This window comes from Nipponia nippon, unplaced genomic scaffold, assembly GCF_047370975.1.
Source record: "Nipponia nippon isolate SJK-2023a ecotype South Korea unplaced genomic scaffold, ASM4737097v1 scaffold_45, whole genome shotgun sequence".
Lineage (NCBI taxonomy): Eukaryota > Metazoa > Chordata > Aves > Pelecaniformes > Threskiornithidae > Nipponia > Nipponia nippon.
Window position 1 is genome coordinate 1,151,128 of NW_028262364.1, and position 27,928 is coordinate 1,179,055.

Consider the following 27,928-nt stretch of genomic DNA (forward strand, 5'->3'; position numbering starts at 1 on the left):
TGCCACGTCATTTCCCATATGAAGGCTTCTGTAAGTGTTGGGATGAGAGGCCTGAGGATTTCCGGGGCAGGAACACGTCGGCGCAGGCAGAAGGGTCAGATCAAGTGCTGGTGGCATCCCCTGCAGGCAGGTGATGTGTGCACCTGGGTCATTCCTGTGGGCTTGTTTGTAGCAAAGTTGTCAGGAAATGGGCACCGCTCTCATACTTCTCCTCCAGATGCCCAAGGACCGCCATTGAAGAGGTCATGTCACAGGTGGTCCCCAGCATGTCCTCAGCAGAGCCCACACTTGCTGACGTTTTCCTGGCTTTACGTGAGCGCATAGATTTTTGCATGGTTCCATGCAGGCATGCATGAGAACACGTGTGCCAGTCTGTGCCTGTGGGACCCTCATTATGAGGGCATGTGCAGGTCATAGCAGAATGGTAGCTGGAAAGGAATCTACAGCGGCGTGGTGGTGCCTTTGGCCTGGCAGAGAGCTGCTCAGAGAACCGAAATGCAGTCTCTGCCTCCTCTGCCCTCCCTTTCTTGCTTTATGTACAGGGAGAAAGGCCAAGAAAGCCTGCCCGCCTTCGCAGGCCGCTGTCCCTGAATCGATTCCCTTATGATGCTGTGTTGCTGGTGACTGGGGTAGCACACAGGCTCCTCGTGTACATGCCAATGGCAGATGCACTTGTGCAGCTCATCTGCCTGGTGCTGAGTGAGGCAGGGGCCGAGACCTCACACCAGATGGTATTGGACTAAAGGTACCGACTAAAGGTACCAGGGTCCTGATGTTGCTCTGCTGTGAGTGGTAGGATAGTTGGACCGACCCAACTTAGAGGTAGCATAGCTGAGGGCTGCCCCCTTCCCTTTGTTGGCCTTGCTGAGATCATTGCCAGATGGTGCTGCTGGGAGGCTTCATTGCGAGCCAACTCCCCTTCCCATGGGAGCAGCTTTTCAGCTTAAGTTCTAATGCTTGGCCCCAACCCGAGTTACATGTCTAGCAGTGGCACATCTGTGCCTCTGTGTGGACATGGACCCCACTGGTCTCAGTGTGGACCCTGACATGTGGGTGACTTCCCGGCTTGACCTGAGACCTGCCTCGTCTCTATCAACACACCTGGTGATCACTGGACTTTGTTGAACCCTGATTATTGTCCTGAGACCTCATCCTGACCTTGACTCACTGATGCACTCTTGTTGCTGTTTAACCCTGGCTGGCAGCTGAGCACCACACAGCCCCTCACTCACTCCCGCCAGGTGGCATGGTGGGGAGAATTGGAAGGGTAAAAGCAAGAAAAATCATGGGTTGAGATAAAGACAGTTTAATAGTTAGAAAACAATTGCAAGGAAAAACAAAACAACAAAAAGAAAGGAAAATAAAACCAAGAAAAACAAGTGATGCAAAAGAAAACAATTGCTCACCACCAACTCATGCCCAGCCAGTCCCCGAGCAACGGCAGCCTCTGCCAACTTCACCCCCCAAGTTTTATTGCGTAGCATGATATTATACAGTATGGAATATTGCTTTGGTCAGTTGGGGTCAGCTGTCCCAGCTGTGTCCCCTCCCAACTTCTTGTGCACTCCCAGCTACTCGCTGGCGGGGCAGGCTGAGAAACAGAAAAGGCCTTGAGGCTGTGCAAGCACTGCTCGGCAACAAACAAAACATCCCTGTCTTATCAACACGATTTTCAGCACAAATCCAAAACATAGCCCCATACGAGCTACTACAAAGAAACTTAGCTCTGTCCCAGGCAAAACCAGTACACTCACTGACCTGCCTTTTCCCACACTATCATATGTAAGACAAGAGCCTGAGGCAGAACACAAGCAGGACGACTTAAAACTCTGTGCACACTTGCAGACCTATGATCTTATTGGGGTTTTGGAGAAAAGCTGGGGTAGCTCTCACGTCTGGAGTGTGCAGTGGCTGTGCAGAACAGAAGGCAGAATTGCAACCCCGCACTCCATGAGAGCAGATTTTTGTCGCCTCAGGGACCGGCCAGGCAGAATCCTCTGGGAAATTGCCTTAAGCTGCCAAAGAGGCCCAGGGAGACTGTGAAATACTGCAGTTAAGATCTGATGTTAATAACATTAAGGAAATCACCATAATTAGCTCCATCTGCTCCACTTCCGAAAGGATCTACCAAGGACATTAGATGGCTGTATTTTTGGAGCATTTATTCCAAATCTCTAAGCGTGACTAGTAATACCATTTTTCTTAAGAGTTTTCAAAGTAACATCCCTCCCTTAATGGAGCCTGGACTGCTTCTTTTCTGTTGAAATTTTTATTCATCTAATTGTGCCTCATACTCTGTTGGACCCACTCTATTTGGCTTACGTGGCAAGGCTTTGGCAGGAAGGTTGCAGGGGTGGTCCCTGCGAGAAGAATCCAGGGGCTGCCCCCACGTCTGACAGAGCCAGTTCCAGCCAGCTCCAAAGCAGATTCCCTGCTGCCCGACGCTGAGCCTGTTAGCAATGCTGGGAGTGGCTCCATGAAAACACGTTTGAGAAAGGGCAAAATGGAGCACAGGAAGTGAGGGATGAACTAAAAACAAGTGTGAGAAACAATCCTGCAACCACCAAGGCCAGAGAAAAAAGAGGTTCAGGAGGTGCTGCAGGTGACAGTGCAGAGATTCCCAGGCAGCCCGTGTGAGAGACCACGGTGGAGCAGATCTCCCCACTGCAGCCCATGGAGGATCCCACACCAGACCAGGTGGATATCATGTCCTGCAGGAACTGTGGCCTGTGCAGAGCCCATGCTGAAGCAGGCTTCTGGTGGGAACTCTGGCCCACGGACAGGACCCACACTGGAGCCAGTCTTGACAGGCTGCAGCCTATGGGAAGGGCTCATGCTGGAGCAGAGGAGAAGCCTGAGGAGGAAACAGTGGCAGAAAGGAACAGTTGCGTACTGACCACGACCCCCATCCCGCATCCCACCACGCAGCTTGGGGCTGGAGGACATAGAAGAGCCATGAATGAAGGAGGGAAGTTGCACTAGTGGCAGGTTTACAGCTTTTCTTTCCCCAACCACCCATCCCTCATTGCCTCTCTTTTCTGGCCCATCCACTCTCAATGTTTCAGAGACAGGTCAGTGCAGAAGATCTCAGCTGCCTTTGTAGTCCCAGCTTTCTAGAGGTTCAAGCACCACAGGCTGTTGCCCATGAGCTGTAGGCTTCAGGAGAGGTGGGAGGTAGGAGGAGGGGCACAGTACCGTTCTCCTCTCTTGTCGTCCTGGCAGGAGGCCCTTCTGTGCAAGGCGGAGCTCTGGGGAAAGGGGCCTCAGTGCTCCCCTGGCAGCCCTGTTTCCCCTATGCAGCCAGAGACCTGCAGGCAAAGATCCTCTTTCTGTGAGGGGCTGGGGTTAGTGGCCCCAGGGAAAAGGAGAAGGTGGCGAGAGAGCTCCTGCCATGCAACTGTTCTTCCCCTGCGCCCCAGGATGGGATTGCACCTGCCATCAGCTGCAACGAGAGAGCGTGGGCTGTTCTGATCAGTACTCTCTCTAGAGTACCATGGGAGGAACTGTCCGTCGCTCTTCTGTGTCATCTTGCAGGCCCATGCGAATAAGCTTTCTGTCGTGGAGCTGCTGTGTCTGCCGGCAGTTGGGGATGTGCAATCTGTGCGACACCTCAGCCCTGCAAATCTGTGTAACCAGCCGCTGGGCTGCATGGGGCACTGTATGGGTGTGGCAGAAGAACAGGGGACTTGCCTTAGCTGTCATTGCTCTTGGATGGCTGCCATGCCCCGTCCTTCTGGAGAGGGGTGGGAAGGTGAGGAGGAGGAGGCTCTGGGCTCTAGCCAAGGTGATTTCTCCTCCCCTCCCCTCCTTCCATCCTTCACGGCCGTCTTCTCTCTGAGCCTTCTCGCCCAGCACAGCTCCATCCAGAGCAAGAGGAACTGCCTTGAGTGCCTGTGGGGCTGCTGACCTCCCAGGGCCTCCTGCAGCACTGGGGTGCTCCCATGAAGACAGCCCAAGTTGGGACCACCATCTGTAGGGCGTGCTCTGAGGCCAAGGGGAATATTTCTGGGCAGAGATGCAGCAAGGGAAGGGCTGATGGTCAGTGACTGTGGAGTAGCCAGAGATGTCGTCCTCAGCTCCAAGGGACAGGGACTGAAGGAGGCGCACAGACGGTGTGTCCTGCCCTCGCATTCCTCTAGGAATGAGAAAGGGTCCACTTGCTCAGCCATTTGTTCCCTCCCAGCATATCTCCTTTCTCGCTGGACAGCTTTAAGGAGCATCCAGAGAGGAAACGAGCACACAGAGCCAGAGGCTGGGATGCAGCAGAGTTTAATGAGTCTAAAGAGGGAAACAAGATGTCTCCGAGAGGAGGCCACAGTGAAAGGACGGGCAGGCAAAAGTCAGTGCCCCACAGAGGGAGAGGGGCAGGCAGGTCCCCCCAGGCTGGCTTTGGTGGGCCTCATGGTCCAGGGGAGCAGAAAACAACACAGGAAAAGAAGGGAAAGGAGAAAGGGGAGGAAGGGAACGAGAGGCATTGGCCATGCTTTCAGAGAGCACAGGCTGGCCCCTTGCAAAGGGCTGACACCCTTTGCAGGAAGAGCGGGGCTTGCTCAGCCCCTCTCAGCGCAATGGCCACAATCTCCGTCATTCAGCCTGGCATCATCTTCTGGGTGTCCGGGGCTCCTTGTCTGGATTGTCAGCAGGGGCTTTAGCAAGGGGGGCACCTTCTGCTGCCACAGTAGCGGCTGGTGATGCAGGAGAGGTCACAGCACCCAGAGGTGATGGGCACTCCCTGAGAGCTGAGGATGCTGCCAACAGCAGCGGAGGTGGAGGATCCCACAACGGTGTTCTGTGGGAAGGAGCTGAGGATGGGGCCGGGCAGGGTCACCACCACGGGAGAGGGCTCGATGACAACGGTGGAGTTCTGGCACTGCCTGACGCAGGGCTCATTGCAGCTGTTGGCCAACGGGGTCGGGCCGCAGGGCGAGCAGCAGGGCTGGCAGGACATGTCTCTGGGACAGAGGTGCACCTGGAAGAGAGGGCAGGGGGAAGCAGAGCACAGGGAAACATGAGGAGCAGCCGGAAACCCCACCTAAAGGAAACCAAAGCGTCTGCCGGGTAGGCAGGTAGAAGCTGCGCAGGGGGGAGCAAGGGCTTCTTTGCCTGAGCCCAGCGGGGCCCTTCGGTTAGCAGCCAGGCCCAGGGATGCTCCTGACTAGCCTGCAGCAAAGAGCCACCTCATCCCAGCCTCAGTCTCTCTCCGTGACAGACCAGACCATCTCTCCTCTGCCCTCTGCCGTGACCACGATCTCAGAGCACAAACATAAGATGAAGGAGCAGGTATCAGCTGAGTTGTCCTTGAAGGCATGACCCCGTCCTAGAAGAGGTGGAGGAGAAAGGGGCTTCCAACTCACCTGGTTCCCAAGGAGAAGGAGGTGGCAGAAGTGGTTGAGAGAGCGACAAGTTGGGCTGGCTTTTATATTGTCTTCACACTGCCTCAGGCCCAAAGGCAGCTGCTGCCTAAGCATCAGTTTTCCTGTATGCTCCTAATGAACGGAAACATCCCAGGTAATGACATGGCACGTGTTGCTGTTTCCCTCCACGCTGTCTTTGCATTTCCTTGTTTTGTCATGCTCATTCCCTCACGGATGCTTGTATTCCTGGGGTGACAGGCCTTATGATTTCTGGGGCAAGGATGCGTCAGTGCGGGGAGAAGACACGGACTGAGTGCCAGAGGGTTCCAGCGGAGGCAGGTGATGTCAAGTGGGGCACTCTGGTGGTTTTGTTTTTTTTTTTTTATGAGCCTGCTGACAGGAAGGGCCCAAGCTCCTCTCAGCCCTGCAATTATTGGCTCATCAAACAGGGGCTCCTGTGAGTATGTGGCCTGCCCTCCTCTTTCCTTCCCTCTCAGCTGACTCCAACAGTCAGTGGCTGTTGCCTTCCCAGGCAGGCGTGCTGCACTTCAGGTTTTCACCTCTCTTTCGCCTTAAGCTGCCCTCAGGAGGGAATTGCCAACCTCTTTGGCCTCCTCCTCTCTCTGGACAGTCCCTGAGACTCCTTTAACAGTGCTGCCTGTGCATCTGTCCTGCTTAGAGTGCCCCACCCCTGCTCTGGCAGGGAGGTCCCCAGCAGCTCCTCAGTCACATCCCTTCCCATCACCCCTGCCCCCATGTGCTTAGCTGCAATAACGTGCGTGGGAGCGTGATCGTGTACCAGTCTGTGCGATCATCTGCATGCACATCTATGTGCTTGTATGCTTGTGTGTACACACACCTGCGTGCCTCTGGTGACATCACGTTTCTGTGTAGGTGTGTATTTTTTTGCACGGGTGTCAGTACTTATATGCAACTACACGTGTCTGTGTCCTTGTGCACGTTTGCTTGTGTCTGTGCATCGGTGTGTATCTTTGTGCACGCTTGGGCATGTTGGGCACGTGTTAGTGCATGCGTGAGCGTACATAGTTGTGCGTGACCTCACGCCCAGGCCCAAGCATTCCAAGGCCTGCAGTGACATCCCGCCACGACAGTGCCAGGCACTGACACAGTCTCAGCCCCTCGTTGTCTGAGGGGACACGGACAGGGCCACAGCACTCAGCTCTCACTGAGGACAACCCTGAACCCAGGCCAACTCTTTTCATGCTGCCTCCAGGCAGCCTCGAGGGGCTGAGCTGCTTCCCAGGGCCCTCGCTCCTGACTCATGTAAAAGCTTTGAGGCTACAGGATTCTGCTGGTCTGTAGTCATGGGGTAGCCCTCTCCCCCGCCTGGCTCTTGTCCAGAGCCAGGAGCTATGGGAAAAGGAATGAGAGCCTGGGGAGGCTGGGAGGAGGAAGGTGGTGAACATCAGGGCTGGAGCCAATGGCACCAGAAAACGGCACCAACGTTGGAAAGGCCGAGGATCCCCCCAGCAGCACTACAGGAATCCAGCCGTGGCGTAAGCTCCCCCTCCAAGCCTCAAATGAGGGACTGCCTGGAAACAGCGGTTCCCAACCGTTTGGCCTTGGCTGAGATGCAGAAGACGTAGTTTCAGGGCCCCATGGCCTCGGGAAGAGAAGGGGAACGCCATCATCACTACACAGGGGAAACCACCCACTGGCTCTGCTCCGATCAGCATTTCCTTATAAGCAAGCATGCTGGCAAAACAGTTTGGCATTTGCCAGATGAAGCCTTTCATCTGGAGAAGCTGCAACGGCATGCTCTGACTTCACTGTGATTCCTGCCAAGTCCAGTTGGCAGTCGGCAGTGTTTTCAGGCTGCCCGCAGCCTCGCCTTCCCAGGAGGCTTGCTTTCCTGGAACCACCACTACCCACATTTGTTGCACGCTGTCCCTAAGCCAGCTCCCTCAGCCCTGCTGCCTCCCTGCTCTGGCAGCACTGAGGTGTACCCCACCTGGGTACCCCTGAGAGCTTCCTGAGGGGTGCAGGGAAGCAGCTGTGTGGCATCAGCCTAGGGGCATGTGCATAAGGGATCCTCTTTCTCTGCCAGTCAGATTCCTCCCTGATGCCTTCAGTCTGCCATCCCAAGCTCTCCATCATTCCTATTGATGTTGCCCCTCCTTTCCAGGCAGCACGTCACCAAAGGGCAGCACAGTGCATCCCCAGCTCCAGGGGGACCAGCGAGTGGAGACCTTCTGTCTTGCGTGGCCAGGCTCTTCTCAAGTAGTGCCCACCGGCAGGGAGAGAGGCAAAGGGCAAAAATTAACACACACAGCGTTCCAGCTGACCACAAAGAGAAACCTTTTTGCTGTGAGGGTGGTCAAACACTGGAACAGGTTGTTCAGAGAGGTCGTGGAGTCTTCATCTGTGGAGCCAGTCAAAACCTGTCTGGACATACTTCTAGACAACATGCTTTAGCTGACCTGAGGGCACAGCAGCAGCACCAGCCCCTGGCCACCAGGAAATTCTGCTTTCCTTCAGGGCCAAGCACACAGCAACCCTGAACTCACTTTTCGCCCATCACCGCAATGGCCTTCTGCACATACCCTCCACAGGGCCGTGCTGCAGTCCAGTGCAACCCCTTCAGGAGGCACTGCTCCAGCACTGCCCACCATGTCTCTCCGGAGCTGCTCTCACTTCTTAGCCAAGCACCCTTGACAGGGCGCTCAGGGCACTGTGACTTCTCTCTCCTCCTCTCTCCCACAGATGTTTGGGAAACACCTCTCCCCCTCAGCGAGGACAGACACCATCTTCATGGCCATCCAGGGCATGAGAGACTCCAGGAGCCATGACTCCTCAGTGGTTGCCTGTCTGCTGGCCTTGTCCATGAAAGCTGAAGGAAGTAAGCAGCCTGCAGCTGACGGGCCCAAAGACCCTCCAGCTGCCAAATCTAGGGAGTTTTTCTGAATGCCAGAGGAGCAGGGCCCTCCGTCCCCACTGCTGCTAAGTTAATCACACGTGCAGTAGCCGGAGCTACCTGAATCTCCCTGCGCGCAGCCCCAGAGCCCAGCTGCTGTAATAACTCTGCGTCCCCATGTCTCCTGCCTTCTGGGGCAGGGGCTGCTGGGTGCTCCTCGTGAAGGGGTAAGGGCAGGGGCAGCGCTGCTGGACAGTCAGGGCCCTTGCGGCCTTTCCAGGCCCAAAGTAGCACCCAACCTGCCTGAGTCCAGGGAGGGAGCCAGGAAAGATTCATCCCTGTGCCCTCTGTCAGCTGGGCTTCCCATCCCTTTTGCCACAACCTCAGCTGAGCAACGTGATCCTGAAGGCTATGTGGAAGCAGGGCTGTGAATGGGAGGTGCTGTGCTGACAACTGAAGCTTTACAGCTGCTCTTCACTGTGCTAGCAAAGGTCCCGAGCAGCGTAGTAAAGGAGCGCTGCAAGCTGAATCCTCCTGGCATTCATTGGAAGGGATTAAAAAGGGGTTTTCATTGTGCTTGCCTGGGTAGCGGAGAGCTGAGGTCAGGGTAGCACAGGCTGCCAGAGGTTGTTTACGTGCGTACGTGCACATAAGGGCAGAGAAGGGCTGCTGTATAGCTTAGGGTTGTGTTGGGTTGTCATCCTGCTGCTGGAGTGAGGGACTGTGTCTGTCTCTGGATGGGGGTTTCTGCAGCAGGTGCTGTTCACAGAGATCTTTCTCTTGAAGAACCTCCCCTGTCTGTGGGGAGAAGGGAGAGAAAATGCAGCTGTGGGGAGAGACTGACAGACACCGGGGTTCAGGTGTTCTGTCTGTGCCTGCTCCTGTCTCCATCCAGGCAGTCCCTGGAGCAAAGCAGGCACAGGTGGGTAGCAGGTCCCTCCCCCTCCCTCTGCAGGGGTGGGTGCAGCACTTCTGTCTGGCATAGATGTGGATGGCAGCAGCAGATCATCAGGGACACCTCCTCTTTGCTGAGGGACAGTTGATGTAGTAGTGATCTCAAGGCTGGGCAAAGAGAAGGAGGCTTCCAACGTCCTCCTTCGTGCCTTTTGCTTGACTGCAGCCTGCAATAACTGTCCATTACTTTTCTACAGTCCCTTTGGAGATCTGGCCTGAACTTCAGGGGCAGAAAAGAGCAGCTGTGGCCTGACTGCACAAGTAGGAACTGCCCAATGCTGAAGATCCCGGCCCTGGCCATAAGAAGCCTGGGGAACAGCAAAGGAGGAGGTTTCATTTCTTGCATTGGGACGAATGTTTTAACCGCTGGTCCATTGTCTCTCCAGAGGGCTTCTTCATGGCAGAGGAGCAGGGAGGTTAGGTAGAACACAGCAAACCATCTGAGACATATCAGGAGCAATGGGTATATAAAGATCATAAGACTCTGCACTTTTCTTTTGCAGATACCAAGCGTTCTTACGTGCACTGTTAATACGTAGGTATTTTGGAAGAGCAGTTGGGAACAGACCAGTAGCACATAGAGGAACTTCTCCTCTCCTGGATGTATTGGAGAAAATGTTGCCAATTTACTGAGGGATTGACATAATGCTTGAAGGACATTCAGAGAAGGTGAAGTCAAAAAAAAAACCCAAAACACAAAAAACAAAAAGAAAAACAAACAAACAAAAACAACAAAAAACAACAAGAAGAAGAATGCGCAGATACTCAGCTCAGCATTACGCAGGCTGCATTGTGTAGAAAGGTGTGGAGGGTTCTCTGGGTAGTTGTTCCCTGCCTGCCACTGTAGCTCTGTGATCTGCCCACCCAGGAGTGGCAGCCAGGACCTGTGGTGAGGCTAGATCTCTGTCTCTCCAGCCAGGGCAGTAGGGAGAAATGCTGTGCGGCACGTTCCAGTGTGACTTTTTGCAGCTCAGTCCGGACCAAGAGCCTTGGATGAACAAAAGGGTCCAAAAATCCTAACGTGTACTCAAGGGGAGACTGGACTTGGAGGAAATTGGCATTGTCTCAGAAATGTGTCAGACCCAGAAGGGACAGATTTCCATGCAGCCCATGTCAGGCTGGTTCCCCTGAAGACAAAGCGACAGCTGCGCGTCCTTCACTTGACAACATGCTAAATTAATTTCATGCTTTCACGAATGAACTAATTGCTCCAGGGGGATGCACACCTTCGTGGGTGTCCCACCATAGCTTAGCTCCCTTGGGCAAGGACAATGGCAGCTCTCACCCAGCGTTCTCTCCTCTTCCCAATGACACTTGATGAGATCCCCACCCGGGCTCTACACTATAGCTAACAGGCACCTTGAACAATTGAAGGAGGCAATTAAGAATGAGGCAATTAAGAAACCAATGCAACCAGGAATTCCCACACATACAGTGAGGTGCAACGGGAGTCAGGCATTTCATGGCAATGGCCAGTTCTGGCCAACGAGAAATGTCATTCAGAAGTCTGCCGGGTCCTCTGTGCTCTGGCCTAGGACCCGCACCTCAGCCCAGGCATGATCAGACCTTCATCTGGGGAAAATGGGTTCTGCCAGTCGGCAACAGGAGCTGGTTTTGTCCCCCTGACAGCAAGAGAAAGAGTAGATTTAACCCACCACAGCTTTGTTCCTTCCCTCTTGTCTGGGCAGCTGATTCCTTCTGGTCATGTACTGGGCCCCGGCAAAGGAGAACAAGACACCTGTAACTGATCTCATTCCCAGGGGGCTTCCCAGACCTCCCTAGCTGAGCACGTGGCCCCATGCACCTTTATCTTTGCCACGTAACTTCTAACCCTGGTGGAGAACGGCCTCCTCTTTGTCCCTGTGTGGAGCAATCAGCACTTGCAGACCTTGCTGCACTTCTTCTTCCTCATCAGGTCTCCTTTGTGGAAATGTGCTACACCACCACCGTTGTGTCAAAAAAGATGACGACTTCCCTTGCCACCAGGAAAACCATTTGTGTTGACCTGCTGGCTGGCACAGTCATTTTTCCCCTGCTTCCAGGCTGTCACTGAGTTCATGATCCGCTCCGTGATGTCGTTTAATGGTGATGCCACCATATGCAAACTGCTCCGTTACACCACTCTCACAAAAAAGAAAATCTGGTAGCATGGGCACTGGGTTTGTCGTCATCTTCAGCCAGGTGGCTCTACTGCTGACTGGCTGTTCTGCACCAAGAAAGCCACCGCAGGGATCCAAGTCCCCTGACTCAGCTTCTGCTGATCCTGGTCCAGTGCCTGCTGCCACCCCGTTGTACCAAAGGGCTGGAGAACGTGTCCTATGAGGAAAGACTGAAGGAGTTAGGTCTTTTTTCCCCAGAGAAGAGACGGCTCGGCGGGAACCTCAGCATAGCATTCCAGTCCATGGAATGTACATAGCATTCCAGTACATAAAGGGTGGCTACAAAGAGGACGGAGTCTCTCTCATCACAAGGAGCCACATGGGGAAGACAAGGGCCAACGAGAACCTGTTGCACCGGGAGAGGTTTCATCTTGACAAAGAAATACATTTTTTACAGTAAGAACAATCATTCACTGCAACAACCGGCCCAGGGATGTGGTAGGGTCCCCACTGCTGGAAGTTTTCAAGATGCGATTGGACAAGGTGGTAGATAACCTCATCTAGGCTCCCTTTCCCATGCAGGAGTGGACCAGATGATCTTTCATGGCCCCTTCCAACCTGGACTATTCTATGATTCTATGGTCCTCTCAGTGGTGTACTTCAACCGCTATGTGACCATATGCAGACCACTCCACTGCACCACTGTCATGACAAAGAAAATCCGCATTGCAGAAGAGTTGATTGCAATTGAGGCTAGCATTTTTTTCGGAGAAAATGGGATGCTGCATGGGAATGTCCTCTTCCTTTACTAGACTCGTTCACCTAAAGAGACATACACTGCAGGAATGGAATAGCAAACAGGGACTTGAATATTTGAACTTCTTCTCTAGAAGGCTTTTGTTACAATCAAAAGAAATGAGATCCCCCAAAGGGTGAGTCAGCAGGCCCACATTAGACTTCTGTCTAAGGTGGCACATATATGTACCCCGAGGAGTGTACGGATCATCTCGGTCTTCTTGGTGACAGCTCTCTTGTGTGTTGAAGGCTCCCTCCTGGAGTCCATTGCTGGGCCCAGGGCAGAGCGGGGCCTTGGACCCATGCAGGGGCTGTGCCTTCCTGGGCTTAGAAGCACTATTCATCCTCCCAGTGTAACTGTCCGGACTGGTCCTGTTCCCTGCAAGGCCCAGCGTGGGGAGAGGTGTCCTACTGTGAGGGCCCAGCCCTGCCCTTCAGCGTGCCCATGTGGCTCCCAGTGGTGTGCAGAGTCTGTTGGAGGACAGATCTCTAACAGCCAGGGACTGCAGTGCTAGGAAGACCCTGGCCTGCATGTGAGGAGCAGCGGTGGTGTGAGCAGAGCTCAGGCTGACCCTGCCTCAGAGCACGTGGGGAGTCAGGGAAGCTGAGTACGAAGAGGTCATCCCCAGAGTTTGTGCAATACGTGGGTCGATGCTTTCCCTGTACCTCTGAAGGTGCCCAGCACCCAGTGAGATGGAGGAAGATGGTGTCCCTGCCCCGAACTGAGGGCAGGAGGAGCATGACTGGAACTTCAGATGGTTCACAGGGTACTGTGTGCCTGAGAGGTTATTTTGAGCCCAGCAGTGCCCTCAGGAGTTCCTTTTCTGCACTCAGGAGACCACGGACACCAGAGGGGTGCCAGGATTTAGAGCATTGCCCGGGGCTCAACGCCAAGGTCTAAAAGGCAATTTTCAAGTATAATTGAAAATCACACCTACGTGTTGACATTAATAGTGAAGCCACAAGTCGCTTGCACAGGGAAGATGGACACGTGAAGCAAGCAATGAGAGCCTGCTGGGCATGTTGGGTTGAGAGGGAGTGGGGTTTGGCTACTTCTTACCCAAACACCCTTGACAGGGCGCTCAGGGCACTGTGACTTCTCTCTCCTCCTTTCTCCCACAGATGTTTGGGAAATACCTCTCCCCCTCAGAAGGACAGACACCCATCCTCTCTGGTGTCTGTTGAACCCAGGTGTCTGTCAGTCTCTCCCCACAGACAGGGGAAAAGCTCTACTTTCTCTCCCTTCTCCCCACAGACAGGGGAGGTTCTTCAAGAGAAAGATCTCTGTGAACAGCACCTGCTGCAGAAACGCTCATGCAGAGACAGAGGCTGTCCCCAGTGCAGGCACCTCAGCCATGGGGAACCTGGTTCCCTGAAAGCAGCCAAAGGGGAGGGTGACATCAGAGCAACAGGGGATGGCAGGAGGTTTGAAAGATTAATTACTGTCCCAATCCACTGTCAGGGGAGGTTTTGATATGATCCCAAGGACGAGATAAGACGTTGAAATAGGTCAGATGTCGTACAACCTTTTACTTTTCGGGGGGGGGGGGGGGAAGAATGGAGGGATGAGGGAGGGCAAGGGAAGAGAGGAAAAGAATAGGAGAGAGAGGGGGAGAGAGAGAGAAGAAGGAGTCTTTCGCCACCTTCCCAAGTCCGAGGATCTTCCCCTGGGTCTTCAGTGGCCTCAAGCTTCGTTGGGGACTGAGGGGGGCCTGAGGGTGGAGGAAGGGAAGGAGTGGTCACGCGTGCCACCGCCACCGAGGGGCACGTGTGCTCCTTATATAGGGGTTCTCGTGCATGCGCAGATCGCAAATGTTTACGTGCAGTTTGTCACGGATGTGCTGTCCCCGCTTCTGCTCTTTTCGCGCCTTTTGTCCCTGTGCAGGTGCAGGAGGTTGTTTCTCTCAAAACTGTGGAGAAGATCGTTGTTCTCGAAGCGCGACGCCTGATGGCCACATTTTCTATCAGTCCTTCACACCACCCCGTGAGAGAAAACAAGGGAGAAAGAAAGAAAACGCAGAGTTGAGAGAGTTGGGGATAAGGGTGGAGGAAAATTGTGGGAAGGAAAAAGGGAACATGGTTTTGGGTGAAGGAGTGCCTTAACACAGATTAACTGAGGTGTTGCTCAATGCAAGCTCATTCTCGAACGACTTTAACAATTTTTCAACTTTGAAGGGTAAACATTGGAAATGGGGTTAACGAGGTAGGTAACGCCTAAAATAAAGGTAAAATAACTGGCAATATACAATTTCTTCCTTTAGGAGGAGTTGGGAATGGGTTTAAATGATGGGTATTGAGGTTGGTACTGAGGTTGGTTGCAGCTGATGGATGGTACGGATTTTTGTTACACTGTCAGGTGGAGTGCTAGGAACAAATTGCATAGTTGCCACAACATGTCGAGTTAATTGAATAAAACATGGAATTATACAGGGTAGGAACAGTTAGGCGGCAGTTGCACATAGCAAATACAATATTAACTGTTTGACCCATAGTGCCCCTGGTAACCAGGACCACAAATCGCCACTCCAGCCACTCCAGGTTTGGACAGGGACACGGGCTATTTTTCTGATATCTTTGGTTAATTGAAGAACCACTTTCCCCACGTCGTCTATTTCTAGACAGCAGTTAGAGACATTCAGTTTTCCACACACCCCTCCCTCCACAGCCAATAAATAATTTAAAACCATACTGTGTTGAAAGATTGCCATGCACATTTGTTGAGACTGTCGAGTTAATAGGTCTATAGCGTCAGTGGTTTTGTTGGTGATAATTTCTAGGGCCGCTTGTAGTCTGATTATTCGATTTAGATTATAGATTGGTTCTCTTGCCCCTGCAATGGGCTCGTTAGGATTCCAGGTCTCTGGCCTGTAATGTTGAATTATTCATTCGGGGGGCCATTCATCATTTCCCCTTTCTTGTGTCCCACCTAATTTTACCTTGGTAGACCGCGTCTTACAGGCAATACTTTTATCCCCGAGGTTATCATACATCTTTATGCCTAGTTGGGGCCCACTGGTTTCCGGCAAGAGGAAAAATAGGGGTCTGATGATCCCTATATAACAAATTCCCGACCACCCCGCGGGTAAGAATTTATATGCCGTATTCCCACAAATCCAATAATGCCCTTTTTTGGATTTATTTCCCTGAGTGAATGGCCCATCTTTCCCTGGTGGAAATTGAAAGTAAGTTGTGTCTTTGTTGCCCAGAGGGCTGAAAAGGGTGGTTGCCCCATCCCTTATTTGGCCGGTACAATACCAAGCCCCATAAGTACTGAACATTTAATATTTACTTATTGCAAAGAAAACTAAACAATTACATTTTCTAAGCAAGTACAACATTTCATGTTACTTGGCTATTAAGTTTTCCCATATACAGGACTATTTAATGATGAAAACAGAGGAAGATCAAAAAAGTAAGAATTATATATATAGTAAATCATAGGTTGAAATTCTTGAAATGCCTAACATAAACAGGTATCATTGGAAAGTTATTGTGTATTTTTTCTTAAATAAGCACACACACATATATATGCTTAAATATGCACCAGACAATTAGATGTCTTTGTACTATTGCATAAAGACTCTAGTGCACTGAAACATCTAATATTTAGCCTGTTTGCCATAAATATTAAATCTTGGTTTATTCATAGACCTGCAATGAAGTACAAACATATATGCACACATATGTACCACCAATTATAAAAACTGATATACACAGTGGAATATTCTGATGGGTTGGTGTCCCTGAGTTAAAATGATCCAAAGTAGCAGGTGCATCGTGGTCATATCGCCGCCCTTAAAAAACAGAAACAGGAACAAAACTCGCTCCTGGGGTTATGTCCTGGTTTCAGCTGGGATAGAGTTAATTTTCGTCTTGGTAGCTGGTATGGGGCTGTGTTTTGGGTTTAGGATGAGAACAATGTCGATGATACACTGATGCTTTGGTTCTTGCTAAGTAGTGCTAAACTGTTGCTAAATAGGTGCTAAGTGGCGCTCACACTGGTCAAGGACTTTTCAGCTTCCCCTGCTCTGCCGGTGCACAAGAAGCTGGGAGGGGGCACAGCTGGGGGGGGGGCGGTGCTGACCCAGACTGGCCCAAGGGCTATTCCATACCATATGACGTCATGCTCAGTATATAAGCTGGGGGAAGAAGAAGGAATTTGGGACATTGGGTATGATAGCGTTTGTCTTCCCAAGTAACCGTTATGTGTGATGGAGCCCTGCTTTCCTGGAGATGGCTGAACACCTGCCTGATGATGGGAAGTAGTGAATGAATTTCTTGTTTTGCTTTGTTTGCGTGCACGGTTTTTGCTTTGCCTATTTAACTGTTCTAATTGATTTTACTTCAATTATTAAACTGTTCTTATCTCAACCCACGAGTTTTCTCCCTTTTACCCTTCTGATTCTCTCCCCCATCCCACTGGTGGGGAGGGAGTGAGCCGCTGCATGGTGCTTAGTTGCTGGCTGGGGTTAAACCGTGACAGGTTAGAAGGAGAGAATAATCCATTTGGTGTGGATTTTGTGGGTTCTCCCACTGGTATCTTTCACTTTCCATGTATATTTGTTTAGGGGGGTATCTAATATGAGAGGCACAGCTCCCACGGTGGGAAGCTCAACCAGAATCGGCTGGTCAGGAGAGTAAGATGATGCACCAGGGGAATTGGGGTTTCGAGAGACAGGTACCATGGTTGGGGCTTGTGGACAAAATGCTGCAATTTTCAGACACCCGTTTGTACCCCAGCGATTATTGACATTGGCCGCTCCCTCCCCCACCCACTCAGCCCATCCCTGTTGGTGGGGTTTTAGAAAGCGCTTAAGCAGCCTGTTCGTCCATTCCACAATCCCGTTTGCCTGTGGATAATATGGGGTGTGGAACACCCACGAAATCCCTTCCCGAGCCCCCCACTCTTGCACTATTTTGGCAGTGAAGTGCGTGCCGTTGTCTGACTGGATGGCCTGTGGTTTAGGGAAGGTCCCGAACCATTCTTTAAGGGCCCTTTTGGTATTTTCCCCAGTCGCTTTCGCACAAGCCCGGGCTTGTACAAGTCCGGAGACTATTTCAACCCCCACCAGCACATAACACTTCCCTGCAGACTTTCGGAAGGGCCTGATATAGTCGACCTGCCAGGCCTCCCACAAACCTTTCCTCCCCATCCAATGCTGGTGCAGAAGGCGGGTTCGGTTTGGGAGGGGGTCCTTGTCTGGACCACTTCCGCACCAGGAGCTTTAACTTTTTGGTGGGGAGCCCATCCATCAAGTCTCGGGGCACACCCTTTTGCAGTTCCTTTTGCCACAATCCTTGTCGGAGCAGGGTTTTTTCCCTTTTTGTTAGGTTGGGGCTTCCCCCCGAAGGAGCCAGTGATTTATCTGCTGGCTCCGCTGCCCGCACGGCCCTAGTTTCTACCTTTTGCTAAGTCCTGCCTACTGGCCCGTATTTTCTCCCGTAGTTTATTAGTTCCTGAGCTATCTCCCCCGACGTCCACACCTTCCTCCCCCACTGCCGCTGTTTGGGGGTTACCGTTCCCTCCAGGGCAGCTGCGCTTCACTCCTCACGAGGCACATTTTGAATTCTCCCCTGTAATTGGATCCCGATAGGTTTTAGCGAGTTGGGGAGTCCTCTTATTAGTGGCATCAGCCACTCGGGGTCTACCGGTAGTAACATCGGAGAGCTTAGATTTGGTTTAAGTTCCCAGTCATACATCATTTGCAGGCATGCCGCCTTCTGTACGTTTTCTAATAGTTGATCGACAGACCCAGTTATAGCTAGGGGATCCCCCCTCTCTAATGGGTTCAGCCACCCCGCCCAATATGCGGCCCTCTGGGTCAGAGACCATGGGGCTCGGTGATCGCCTCTTGCGAGGAAGATGCCTGGGCCCCAATACCCCTCTGCTTCCTTTTCCGATAGCATGATCCCGCCCCCCCCGACAGGGATAACATCCACACATATTCAGTTTCGGACTCCCTTGTTGTCCTAGCAAAATCCTTCCGTAGTTTGGCCAATTTGGTGGCAGTAAAGGAGATTTCTTTAGTGACAACTTGGAGATGGTTGTCGCTATCGTCTTCATATATGTATTCTGTTTTTACCAGTGGGCACATATTGGGGGGGATATCCACAGTCTCTCTTAATCGTGTTAAATCTTTCTGGGAGTAAATTTGGCATACCCCTTCCTCCTCCAGCATTACCTCTGCCTCAGCAAGGGTGTCTGCCTCCCTCAGAAGTTGAACCCTCAGCTCCTCCTTCAAAATCATATTTTGGCGCTTCTCCTCTAGCGCCCGTTTGGTTTCTAGTAATTGCTCTCACAGCGGTGTTATCACTGCTTGCAATGAAGCAGCCACAGCCTCCGCTTGGCAGGGCGATCGTTTCCTGTCCTCCACCGCCACTGCCAGACATGCTCCTAGCACAGCGCAAACGATGGCTTTCCCTTTCCCCCTCCTAGCTCTAGGTTCTTTATGAAAGCCCGTTATTTGGTCTATAACGCTTTATAGTTGGAACCAATGGTCCCGTGCCCAATCTCGTCCCAGAGGCGAGGGGCGGGAGTGGTAAATTTCCAAGAGATTATATAATTTCTCTGTTTCATCGCTAAAATCACCTGGTTTCTGGGTGGCCATGTCCTACAAAGGGGAATTCGTCCTGGGAGGGTCAAACCTTAGTGAGCTCAAATTTTCCCCTATAGACTCCCCGGAGATCAAATTGTATTTTACTATGAAAACCAGGGACAACCTACAAAGGGGATATTGTCCTGAGGGGGTCACACCGTAAAATTCAACTTTCCCCTAAACTCCCTCAGGAGGCCAGACCATAAACTGCTGTATAAGTTTTAATATGAGGACCTCAACACCCACTCCTTCCTTGCGCTTTGTTCGTCTCCAGCTGCTTCCCTCGCAGGAGAGCAGAACCGTGGATCAGAACTCCGCACTCGCTTCATGCTTACTTGCACGTCTCATTCACACACAATCGCTCAGCACACCATAAGGTTGTATGACACTCTCGTCTCAAGGGATCCTGTCCGTGATGCCAATTAAATGTCCCGATCCACTGTCAGGGGAGGTTTCGATATGATCCCAAGGACGAGATTAAGACGCTGAAATTGGTCAGATGTCGTACAACCTTTTACTGTTTTTGGCGGGGGGGGGGAAAGAATGGAGGGATGAGGGAGGGCAAGGGAAGAGAGGAAAAGAATAGGAGAAAGAGGGGGAGAGAGAGAGAAGAAGGAGTCTTTCGCCACCTTCCCAAGTCCGAGGATCTTCCCCTGGGTCTTCAGTGGCCTCAGGCTTCATCGGGGACTGAGGGGGGCCTGAGGGTGGAGGAAGGGAAGGACTGGTCACGCGCGCCGCCGCCACCGAGGGGCACGTGTGCTCCTTATATGGGGGTTCTTGTGCATGCACAGATCGCAAATGTGTACGTGCGGTTTGTCATGGATGTGCTGTCCCCACTTCTGTTCTTTTCGCGCCTTTTGTCCCTGTGCAGGTGCAGGAGGTTGTTTCTCTCAAAACTGTGGAGAAGATGGTTGTTCTCGAAGCGCGACGCCTGATAGCACTACAGCGGCAATGTCGAGACAAAACCACATTTTCCATTCGTCCTTTACAATTACATTAGGGTTAATAAGCTAATGTTCAACTTATTATAATTTTGATATACTCCTCTGCACTTGATACATGCAAACCCTGACCCTCCCCCTGCCCCTGTCTCTGCCATGTCCTGCTCTTCCCAAGGTTTCCATTCTGGTCAACAAGGCAGGGGAATGCAAGGACAGGGAAGACAGGTAGCCCTGGCATGGGCAGGCTGTGTGCCTTTGAGCAGAGGGGACCAAGCAGGCCTACTTTGCCCTGCAAGATACAGCCAGATGGTGAAGCGTTTCTCCTGGCCATGGCCCCAGGGTGCCAGATTCCATGGGTCCCAGGCAGTCCAGGAGTTTAAAGCAAGGCAGAGGGTAGCTCTGGCTACTACATGCCTGATTAATTTACCAGAAGTAAACTCTCTGTTTGACCAACCCCACAGTGAAAAAGTTTTTCTTTGGAGCTGGGAATGCACAACTGGGATGGGACACAGCAGGTGCCAGGGCCCAGTAAGAGCTCTGCAGAGTGGACAGAACCTACAAAGCCCCCTTTCCAGCACTAGTCCCTCACTGCAGAACTCCAGGCTCTCAGGGTGTTTCAGTGGACCCTCAAATCCCACAAGGGGAGAAGACTGTCCCTACAGCTGCCTGATGGGACACGGGTGTGGAGCAGGACATGCTCAAGACCCACATTCCAGTGTGCCCAGAGTTGCCCTCATATGTTTGCTACTAAAAAAACACCCGTTAGAGGGGATGGGCCATCTCCCAGGTCACTCGGGGGATGCTGAGAGCATTATCTCTGCAAACATGTGGGGAAGGGGAAATGTACTGGGGAGTGAGCCAGTCCCTAATTTCAGGCTTAGAGGGGGAGCTTACGCCATGGCTGGATTCCTGTAGTGCTACTAGTGGGGGAATCCTCGGCCTTTCCAACGTTGGTGCCGTTTATGCTGCCATTGGCTCCAGCCCTGATGTTCACCACCTTCCTCCTCCCAGCCTCCCCAGGCTCTCATTCCTTTTCCCATAGCTCGTGGCTCTGGACAAGGCTCTGGACAAGGAAAGCAGAATTTCCTGGTGGCCAGGGGCTGGTGCTGCTGCTGTGCCCTCAGGTCAGCTAAAGCATGTTGTCTAGAAGTATGTCCAGACAGGTTTTGACTGGCTCCACAGATGAAGACTCCACGACCTCTCTGAACAACCTGTTCCAGTGTTTGACCACCCTCACAGCAAAAAGGTTTCTCTTTGTGGTCAGCTGGAACGCTGTGTGTGTTAATTTTTGCCCTTTGCCTCTCTCCCTGCCGGTGGGCACTACTTGAGAAGAGCCTGGCCACGCAAGACAGAAGGTCTCCACTCGCTGGTCCCCCTGGAGCTGGGGATGCACTGTGCTGCCCTTTGGTGACGTGCTGCCTGGAAAGGAGGGGCAACATCAATAGGAATGATGGAGAGCTTGGGATGGCAGACTGAAGGCATCAGGGAGGAATCTGACTGGCAGAGAAAGAGGATCCCTTATGCACATGCCCCTAGGCTGATGCCACACAGCTGCTTCCCTGCACCCCTCAGGAAGCTCTCAGGGGTACCCAGGTGGGGTACACCTCAGTGCTGCCAGAGCAGGGAGGCAGCAGGGCTGAGGGAGCTGGCTTAGGGACAGCGTGCAACAAATGTGGGTAGTGGTGGTTCCAGGAAAGCAAGCCTCCTGGGAAGGCGAGGCTGCGGGCAGCCTGAAAACACTGCCGACTGCCAACTGGACTTGGCAGGAATCACAGTGAAGTCAGAGCATGCCGTTGCAGCTTCTCCAGATGAAAGGCTTCATCTGGCAAATGCCAAACTGTTTTGCCAGCATGCTTGCTTATAAGGAAATGCTGATCGGAGCAGAACCAGTGGGTGGTTTCCCCTGTGTAGTGATGATGGCGTTCCCCTTCTCTTCCCGAGGCCATGGGGCCCTGAAACTACGTCTTCTGCATCTCAGCCAAGGCCAAACGGTTGGGAACCGCTGTTTCCAGGCAGTCCCTCATTTGAGGCTTGGAGGGGGAGCTTACGCCACGGCTGGATTCCTGTAGTGCTGCTGGGGGCCATCCTCGGCCTTTCCAACGTTGGTGCCGTTTTCTGGTGCCATTGGCTCCAGCCCTGATGTTCACCACCTTCCTCCTCCCAGCCTCCCCAGGCTCTCATTCCTTTTCCCATAGCTCCTGGCTCTGGACAAGAGCCAGGCGGGGGAGAGGGCTACCCCATGACTACAGACCAGCAGAATCCTGTAGCCTCAAAGCTTTTACATGAGTCAGGAGCGAGGGCCCTGGGAAGCAGCTCAGCCCCTCGAGGCTGCCTGGAGGCAGCATGAAAAGAGTTGGCCTGGGTTCAGGGTTGTCCTCAGTGAGAGCTGAGTGCTGTGGCCCTGTCCGTGTCCCCTCAGACAACAAGGGGCTGAGACTGTGTCAGTGCCTGGCACTGTCGTGGCGGGATGTCACTGCAGGCCTTGGAATGCTTGGGCCTGGGCGTGAGGTCACGCACAACTATGTACGCTCACGCATGCACTAACACGTGCCCAACATGCCCAAGCGTGCACAAAGATACACACCGATGCACAGACACAAGCAAACGTGCACAAGGACACAGACACGTGTAGTTGCATATAAGTACTGACACCCGTGCAAAAAAATACACACCTACACAGAAACGTGATGTCACCAGAGGCACGCAGGTGTGTGTACACACAAGCATACAAGCACATAGATGTGCATGCAGATGATCGCACAGACTGGTACACGATCACGCTCCCACGCACGTTATTGCAGCTAAGCACATGGGGGCAGGGGTGATGGGAAGGGATGTGACTGAGGAGCTGCTGGGGACCTCCCTGCCAGAGCAGGGGTGGGGCACTCTAAGCAGGACAGATGCACAGGCAGCACTGTTAAAGGAGTCTCAGGGACTGTCCAGAGAGAGGAGGAGGCCAAAGAGGTTGGCAATTCCCTCCTGAGGGCAGCTTAAGGCGAAAGAGAGGTGAAAACCTGAAGTGCAGCACGCCTGCCTGGGAAGGCAACAGCCACTGACTGTTGGAGTCAGCTGAGAGGGAAGGAAAGAGGAGGGCAGGCCACATACTCACAGGAGCCCCTGTTTGATGAGCCAATAATTGCAGGGCTGAGAGGAGCTTGGGCCCTTCCTGTCAGCAGGCTCATAAAAAAAAAAAACAAAACCACCAGAGTGCCCCACTTGACATCACCTGCCTCCGCTGGAACCCTCTGGCACTCAGTCCGTGTCTTCTCCCCGCACTGACGCATCCTTGCCCCAGAAATCATAAGGCCTGTCACCCCAGGAATACAAGCATCCGTGAGGGAATGAGCATGACAAAACAAGGAAATGCAAAGACAGCGTGGAGGGAAACAGCAACACGTGCCATGTCATTACCTGGGATGTTTCCGTTCATTAGGAGCATACAGGAAAACTGATGCTTAGGCAGCAGCTGCCTTTGGGCCTGAGGCAGTGTGAAGACAATATAAAAGCCAGCCCAACTTGTCGCTCTCTCAACCACTTCTGCCACCTCCTTCTCCTTGGGAACCAGGTGAGTTGGAAGCCCCTTTCTCCTCCACCTCTTCTAGGACGGGGTCATGCCTTCAAGGACAACTCAGCTGATACCTGCTCCTTCATCTTATGTTTGTGCTCTGAGATCGTGGTCACGGCAGAGGGCAGAGGAGAGATGGTCTGGTCTGTCACGGAGAGAGACTGAGGCTGGGATGAGGTGGCTCTTTGCTGCAGGCTAGTCAGGAGCATCCCTGGGCCTGGCTGCTATCCGAAGGGCCCCGCTGGGCTCAGGCAAAGAAGCCCTTGCTCCCCCCTGCGCAGCTTCTACCTGCCTACCCGGCAGACGCTTTGGTTTCCTTTAGGTGGGGTTTCCGGCTGTTCCTCAGGTGTCCCTGTGCTCTGTTTCCTCCCTGCCCTCTCTCCTAGGTGCACCTCTGGCCCAGAGACATGTCCTGCTACAACCAGTGCCAGCCCTGCTGCTCGCCCTGCGGCCCGACCCCGTTGGCCAACAGCTGCAATGAGCCCTGCGTCAGGCAGTGCCAGAACTCCACGGTTGTCATCGAGCCCTCTCCCGTGGTGGTGATTCTTCCTGGCCCCATCCTCAGCTCCTTCCCACAGAACACCGTTGTGGGATCCTCCACCTCCGCTGCTGTTGGCAGCATCCTCAGCTCTCAGGGAGTGCCCATCACCTCTGGGTGCTGTGACCTCTCCTGCATCACCAGCCGCTACTGTGGCAGCAGAAGGTGCCCCCCTTGCTAAAGCCCCTGCTGACAATCCAGACAAGGAGCCCCGGACACCCAGAAGATGATGCCAGGCTGAATGACGGAGATTGTGGCCATTGCGCTGAGAGGGGCTGAGCAAGCCCCGCTCTTCCTGCAAAGGGTGTCAGCCCTTTGCAAGGGGCCAGCCTGTGCTCTCTGAAAGCATGGCCAATGCCTCTCGTTCCCTTCCTCCCCTTTCTCCTTTCCCTTCTTTTCCTGTGTTGTTTTCTGCTCCCCTGGACCATGAGGCCCACCAAAGCCAGCCTGGGGGGACCTGCCTGCCCCTCTCCCTCTGTGGGGCACTGACTTTTGCCTGCCCGTCCTTTCACTGTGGCCTCCTCTCGGAGACATCTTGTTTCCCTCTTTAGACTCATTAAACTCTGCTGCATCCCAGCCTCTGGCTCTGTGTGCTCGTTTCCTCTCTGGATGCTCCTTAAAGCTGTCCAGCGAGAAAGGAGATATGCTGGGAGGGAACAAATGGCTGAGCAAGTGGACCCTTTCTCATTCCTAGAGGAATGCGAGGGCAGGACACACCATCTGTGCGCCTCCTTCAGTCCCTGTCCCTTGGAGCTGAGGACGACATCTCTGGCTACTCCACAGTCACTGACCATCAGCCCTTCCCTTGCTGCATCTCTGCCCAGAAATATTCCCCTTGGCCTCAGAGCACGCCCTACAGATGGTGGTCCCAACTTGGGCTGTCTTCATGGGAGCACCCCAGTGCTGCAGGAGGCCCTGGGAGGTCAGCAGCCCCACAGGCACTCAAGGCAGTTCCTCTTGCTCTGGATGGAGCTGTGCTGGGCGAGAAGGCTCAGAGAGAAGACGGCCGTGAAGGATGGAAGGAGGGGAGGGGAGGAGAAATCACCTTGGCTAGAGCCCAGAGCCTCCTCCTCCTCACCTTCCCACCCCTCTCCAGAAGGACGGGGCATGGCAGCCATCCAAGAGCAATGACAGCTAAGGCAAGTCCCCTGTTCTTCTGCCACACCCATACAGTGCCCCGTGCAGCCCAGCGGCTGGTTACACAGATTTGCAGGGCTGAGGTGTCGCACAGATTGCACATCCCCAACTGCCGGCAGACACAGCAGCTCCACGACAGAAAGCTTATTCGCATGGGCCTGCAAGATGACACAGAAGAGCGACGGACAGTTCCTCCCATGGTACTCTAGAGAGAGTACTGATCAGAACAGCCCACGCTCTCTCGTTGCAGCTGATGGCAGGTGCAATCCCATCCTGGGGTGCAGGGGAAGAACAGTTGCATGGCAGGAGCTCTCTCGCCACCTTCTCCTTTTCCCTGGGGCCACTAACCCCAGCCCCTCACAGAAAGAGGATCTTTGCCTGCAGGTCTCTGGCTGCATAGGGGAAACAGGGCTGCCAGGGGAGCACTGAGGCCCCTTTCCCCAGAGCTCCGCCTTGCACAGAAGGGCCTCCTGCCAGGACGACAAGAGAGGAGAAGGGTACTGTGCCCCTCCTCCTACCTCCCACCTCTCCTGAAGCCTACAGCTCATGGGCAACAGCCTGTGGTGCTCGAACCTCTAGAAAGCTGGGACTACAAAGGCAGCTGAGATCTTCTGCACTGACCTGTCTCTGAAACATTGAGAGTGGATGGGCCAGAAAAGAGAGGCAATGAGGGATGGGTGGTTGGGGAAAGAAAAGCTGTAAACCTGCCACTAGTGCAACTTCCCTCCTTCATTCATGGCTCTTCTATGTCCTCCAGCCCCAAGCTGCGTGGTGGGATGCGGGATGGGGGTCGTGGTCAGTACGCAACAGTTCCTTTCTGCCACTGTTTCCTCCTCAGGCTTCTCCTCTGCTCCAGCACGAGCCCTTCCCATAGGCTGCAGCCTGTCAAGACTGGCTCCAGTGTGGGTCCTGTCCGTGGGCCAGAGTTCCCACCAGAAGCCTGCTTCAGCATGGGCTCTGCACAGGCCACAGTTCCTGCAGGACATGATATCCACCTGATCTGGTGTGGGATCCTCCATGGGCTGCAGTGGGGAGATCTGCTCCACTGTGGTCTCTCACACGGGCTGCCTGGGAATCTCTGCACTGTCGCCTGCAGCACCTCCTCAACCTCTTTTTTCTCTGGCCTTGGTGGTTGCAGGATTGTTTCTCACACTTGTTTTTAGTTCATCCCTCACTTCCTGTGCTCCATTTTGCCCTTTCTCAAACGTGTTTTCATGGAGCCACTCCCAGCATTGCTAAGAGGCTCAGCGTCGGGCAGCAGGGAATCTGCTTTGGAGCTGGCTGGAACTGGCTCTGTCAGACGTGGGGGCAGCCCCTGGATTCTTCTCGCAGGGACCACCCCTGCAACCTTCCTGCCAAAGCCTTGCCACGTAAGCCAAATAGAGTGGGTCCAACAGAGTATGAGGCACAATTAGATGAATAAAAATTTCAACAGAAAAGAAGCAGTCCAGGCTCCATTAAGGGAGGGATGTTACTTTGAAAACTCTTAAGAAAAATGGTATTACTAGTCACGCTTAGAGATTTGGAATAAATGCTCCAAAAATACAGCCATCTAATGTCCTTGGTAGATCCTTTCGGAAGTGGAGCAGATGGAGCTAATTATGGTGATTTCCTTAATGTTATTAACATCAGATCTTAACTGCAGTATTTCACAGCAGTTTCTCAGCCTGCCCCGCCAGTTAGTAGGCTAGGAGTGCACAAGAAGTTGGGAGGGGACACAGCTGGGACAGCTGACCCCAACTGACCAAAGCAATATTCCATACTCTATAATGTCATGCTACACAATAAAACTGGGGGGGAGTGAAGTTGGCAGAGGCTGCCGTTGCTCGGGGACTGGCTCAGCATCCGTGGGTTGGTAGTGAGCAATTGTTTTCTTTTGCATCACTTGATTTTCTTGGTTCTATTTTCCTTTCTTTTTGTTGTTTTGTTTTTCCTTGCAATTGTTTTCTAACTATTAAACTGTCTTTATCTCAACCCATGAAGTCACCCACGTGTCAGGGTCCAAACTGAGACCAGTGGGGTCCATGTCCACACAGAGGCACAGATGTGCCACTGCTAGACATGTAACTCGGGTTGGGGCCAAGCATTAGAACTTAAGCTGAAAAGCTGCTCCCATGGGAAGGGGAGTTGGCTCGCAATGAAGCCTCCCAGCAGCACCATCTGGCAATGATCTCAGCAAGGCCAACAAAGGGAAGGGGGCAGCCCTCAGCTATGCTACCTCTAAGTTGGGTCGGTCCAACTATCCTACCACTCACAGCAGAGCAACATCAGGACCCTGGTACCTTTAGTCCAATACCATCTGGTGTGAGGTCTCGGCCCCTGCCTCACTCAGCACCAGGCAGATGAGCTGCACAAGTGCATCTGCCATTGGCATGTACACGAGGAGCCTGTGTGCTACCCCAGTCACCAGCAACACAGCATCATAAGGGAATCGATTCAGGGACAGCGGCCTGCGAAGGCGGGCAGGCTTTCTTGGCCTTTCTCCCTGTACATAAAGCAAGAAAGGGAGGGCAAAGGAGGCAGAGACTGCATTTCGGTTCTCTGAGCAGCTCTCTGCCAGGCCAAAGGCACCACCACGCCGCTGTAGATTCCTTTCCAGCTACCATTCTGCTATGACCTGCACATGCCCTCACGATGAGGGTCCCACAAGCACACACTGGCGCACGTGTTCTCATGCATGCCTGCATGGAACCATGCAAAAATCTATGCGCTCACGTAAAGCCAGGAAAACGTCAGCAAGTGTGGGCTCTGCTGAGGACATGCTGGGGACCACCTGTGACATGACCTCTTCAATGGCGGTCCTTGGGCATCTGGAGGAGAAGTATGAGAGCGGTGCCCATTTCCTGACAACTTTGCCACAAACAAGCCCACAGGAATGACCCAGGTGCACACATCACCTGCCTGCAGGGGATGCCACCAGCACTTGATCTGACCCTTCTGCCTGCGCCGACGTGTTCCTGCCCCGGAAATCCTCAGGCCTCTCATCCCAACACTTACAGAAGCCTTCATATGGGAAATGACGTGGCATAAGCCAGGAAACAAAAAGGCAGCAGTGCAGGAAACCAGGACACGGC

At 53.1% G+C, this 27,928-nt stretch overlaps 2 protein-coding genes across 2 annotated transcripts; one reads left to right on the forward strand and one right to left on the reverse strand.

Annotated features, from left to right (window-relative positions):
- The first annotated feature begins 42 nt into the window (after positions 1-42).
- LOC104013759 (feather keratin Cos2-3) lies at positions 43-23,898 on the forward strand. Its single transcript, XM_087778662.1, has 2 exons — positions 43-126; positions 23,566-23,898. The coding sequence occupies exons 1-2, from the start codon at positions 43-45 to the stop codon at positions 23,896-23,898; spliced, it is 417 nt and encodes a 138-aa protein (XP_087634788.1).
- LOC148052702 (feather keratin Cos2-3-like) lies at positions 4,649-27,839 on the reverse strand. Its single transcript, XM_087778664.1, has 2 exons — positions 27,756-27,839; positions 4,649-4,969 (listed from the first exon to the last, which is right to left on the reverse strand). Exons 1-2 carry the CDS (start codon positions 27,837-27,839, stop codon positions 4,649-4,651), a joined length of 405 nt encoding a protein of 134 aa, XP_087634790.1.
- Positions 27,840-27,928: the final 89 nt, after the last annotated feature.

What these genes read in the sequence shown, in the direction of transcription:
- LOC104013759 (XM_087778662.1), top strand. Translation starts at nt 43, where the DNA reads ATGAGAGGCCTGAGGATTTCCGGGGCAGGAACACGTCGGCGCAGGCAG. An exon ending in GCTGGTGGCATCCCCTGCAG is followed by an intron (nt 127 to 23,565) that starts GCAGGTGATGTG and finishes CCTCTCTCCTAG; the next exon opens with GTGCACCTCTGGCCCAGAGA.
- LOC148052702 (XM_087778664.1), bottom strand. Translation starts at nt 27,839, where the DNA reads ATGAGAGGCCTGAGGATTTCCGGGGCAGGAACACGTCGGCGCAGGCAG. An exon ending in GCTGGTGGCATCCCCTGCAG is followed by an intron (nt 4,970 to 27,755) that starts GCAGGTGATGTG and finishes CCTCTCTTCCAG; the next exon opens with GTGCACCTCTGTCCCAGAGA.